This window comes from Macaca mulatta, chromosome X (genome assembly GCF_049350105.2).
Source record: "Macaca mulatta isolate MMU2019108-1 chromosome X, T2T-MMU8v2.0, whole genome shotgun sequence".
In the NCBI taxonomy this organism is placed as follows: Eukaryota; Metazoa; Chordata; class Mammalia; order Primates; family Cercopithecidae; genus Macaca; species Macaca mulatta.
This window is the reverse complement of record NC_133426.1, coordinates 37,332,566-37,335,699: the sequence shown is the minus strand read 5'-3', so window position 1 is coordinate 37,335,699 and position 3,134 is coordinate 37,332,566. Positions and strand designations below refer to the sequence as shown.

General features: G+C 51.9%; 1 protein-coding gene across 1 annotated transcript; it reads right to left on the bottom strand.

The window, feature by feature from the left end:
• Nucleotides 1-1,966: 1,966 nt before the first annotated feature.
• On the bottom strand, nucleotides 1,967-2,859 carry LOC697062 (ferritin heavy polypeptide-like 17). The gene has a single exon (XM_001085668.5). The coding sequence runs from the start codon at nucleotides 2,788-2,790 to the stop codon at nucleotides 2,119-2,121; it is 672 nt and encodes a 223-aa protein (XP_001085668.3). The 5' UTR covers nucleotides 2,791-2,859; the 3' UTR covers nucleotides 1,967-2,118.
• Between the last annotated feature and the right edge of the window lie 275 nt (nucleotides 2,860-3,134).

Genomic DNA, 3,134 nt, shown 5'->3' with positions numbered 1-3,134 from the left:
GGTCAAATAGAGAGTGGACTGAGAGAGAAGAGTTTTTAAAGGGGAACGAGAAAAAAAAAAAACATAGAGAAACAGGTGTATCATTTCCATATAGAATCTTCTTTATACTAGGAAATAATATCTTTCTATCCAGAGACATGAAGAAAATGTAAAAGGCGAACTTTTCTCTCCATCTTGAAAGGAGAATTCAGAGGCCACACTGAGCTTCTCAGGAACAGGAGGATTTTGAGGTAAGCTTGGGGCAGACATTGGGAATAAGATAATAAACATGAGGCAGACAACGGTCAAGGTGGGACCAGCAACTCTCTGGGTGTTCAAACACCTCAACCATCCTCTAAATGTTAGTTGCTCTGCACTTTGGACTGGATTCGTCATACTCTCCCTTATGCTCTCTTTCTGGTGAGCTCATCCAATCACATGACTTCATTACCGTCTATAAAAAGTCCCCCATATGCCTACTTCCAATCATGACATTTTTGCAGCTCCATGATTCACATTTCCCCTAGGATGGCTAATAAAAATCTGATTTTACATGGCATGCATTCCCCGCTCCTCCACCCCAGGGACCCCTGCAACCATCCCCAGGGAGATAATAACACCATCATCAATCCAAGTGTTCAGGTCCAAACTTCAGAACCTACATTATGTTCCCCCTCTCCCATTCCTCACCTCCTGTCCATGAGTAAAGTTTGTCTCTCCCTGTCAAAAACCCATATGGAACTTGTCGACCTCTCTTCATTTCCTCAGCCACCATCACAGCTCAAGCTGCACTAGTCTCCTACCTGGATCAGCTACACTGGCTCTACCCGGTCTGCACCTTCAACTCTCTGCCACCCCTCTACATTCTTCAAAGCAGACAGTCACTGCCTTGACATTTTGGGGGCATTTATTCTACTTTATATTCAATATCACAAATTTGACCTTCAGCTTTGACCTTATGTTTTTCAGTCCTTTTGAGTTGTTTATTTATCAACTAGCTTTAATGGAAGAAATGGTACAATTGAAGGAAAAACCATGAATGGAGAATTCGTAAGGGCAATATACAGGAAATCACCCCCTATCTGTGGGGAAGGCAGCCTAAGGCTCAGTCCCATTATCTGTATCACTCAGGGTGAGCTTGCCAAAGAGGTACTCTGCGATACCGTCCACCTGAGCCCCCATCTTGAAGCCCAGAAGCAAGAATCCTTATCACTTGCATATTTTGTTTTTTGTTTGTTTGTTTGTTTTTTGAGATGGAGTTTTGCTCTTGTTGCCCAGGCTAGAGTGCAATGGCGGGATCTCGGCTCACCACAACCTCCATGTCCCAGGTTCACACAATTCTCCTGCCTCAGTCTCCCCAGTAGCTGGGATTACAGGCATGCACCACCATGCCCGGCTAATTTTGTATTTTTGGTAGAGACGGGGTTTCTCCATGTTGGTCAGGCTGGTCTCAAACTCCTGACCTCAGGTGATTCGCCCCCCTCAGCCTCCCAAGTGCTGGAATTACATGCCTGAGCCACCCACCCAGCGACGCATACTTTAAAAAGAAAATTTTTCATGTCAAGTTAAAGACTATATTATTTTAATCCCTGCCCAATCACATTTCCTACCCTTCTTCTCCAGAGGCAACCACTAGGATGAATTCCACACCATGTTTTACACCTTACCATGCATACGCACCCACAGACACCATGGCCCAATACTGCACACCCCACCCGACCCCACCCACCCCACCCATCTCACCCCATCCCACCCCAACTCACCTCACCCTATCCCACATGCCCTCAGAGTTTATAAGGGGAAGACTAATGTGTTTTCCAGGGACCCATAGAATACCTTTTCCCTCCACCCCCGCAGATCCTGAGCTGCATGCAGATGGGGCAGAGCTGAGTGGAGAGACTGCTGGATACCTACTTTAAACCTGCATGGAGATGTGCCCTGATTCCTAAAAGGTGCGAGTGTTGCAGACACGCGTCAGCTGGACACCTTTATTGCTTTGAGAATACATAATTTTATTGCCAACAACGGTAAAACTGAGAGGAGAAAACTGAAGAGAACGTTCTGAAAGGGCAACATGGACGCCCCGCCTGGTGGCCGTACCCGGGGAAGGCACCCCGTGGCTGCGGGACCCCTCTGGGCTCAAGTGTCTTTCTCGCTGCAGCCCAGGCTGAGCTTGTCAAAGAGGTACTCTGCCAGGCCTGCTGCCGGGGGGGCCACCATCTTGCGCAGGTTGCTCAGGTAGCCACCCAGCTCTTTGATGGTCTTGGCCTGCTGGTTCAGGAAGTGGTTCTCCAGGAAGTCGCGGAGCTGGGGGTCGCCGTTCTGCTTGGCCAGCTGGTGCAGCTCCAGGAGACTCTTGTTGACTTTCTTCTCCAGGTCGAAGGCACACTCCATGGCCTTGAGCCCGCCCTCCCAACCTTGGCGCTCTGGCTTCCTGATGTCGCTAAGGCAGATGCGGCCACCGCGCAGGTTCTGCAGCCTCATCAGCTCCTGGGCGTGCTCCCTCTTCTCGTGCCACTGGCGCAGGAAATAGCAGCTGAAGCTCTCCAGGGCCACGTCGTCCCGGTCGAAGTAGAAGGCCATGGATAGGTACACATAGGAGGCGTAGAGCTCCAGATTGACGTTGATGTTGACGGCGACCTCGCAGCTGGGGTGGTAGTTCTGGCGCACCTGCGACAGCGGGCCCAGGGCAGGCAGCGCGGGCGCGGGGAGCAGGCGGGGTAAAGCGGTGTGGTCGCGAGGGTCCCGGAGCGGGCAGCGGCATCGGCATCGGCTGTGGCGGCCACGGCGGAGGCCTCGGAGCACCACCATGGTGGGCGAGTGCGGCGACCAGCGGAGGGCGGGGTCCTCCGGGCGGGGTGGTGGTTGTCGCAGGGTCTGCGAAGGGACCGGAAGTGGGCTGTGGGGACCGTTATGAGGGGAGGGGCGCGCCCGGTCCGGCGGGTGGTGCTGGTGGCGAGGGTGAGCGCAATGAGTTCCGAGGGCAGGCTGGGGAACTAGGCACTCTCAGTCCTCTGCGCGACGTCAAGACTGCAGAAACTTTTGTAGTGTCCAAGGACTTTCACCTGTCCCCTGATTATTCCCCTCTATGACAGCTTGTTCTCATTTTATAAACCTCTTGTCTTTCTTAAACTCTGAGAGTATGTTCTGGTAAC

Coding starts and splice junctions, on each gene's coding strand:
- LOC697062 (XM_001085668.5), bottom strand. CDS start 2,790: ATGGTGGTGCTCCGAGGCCTCCGCCGTGGCCGCCACAGCCGATGCCGA.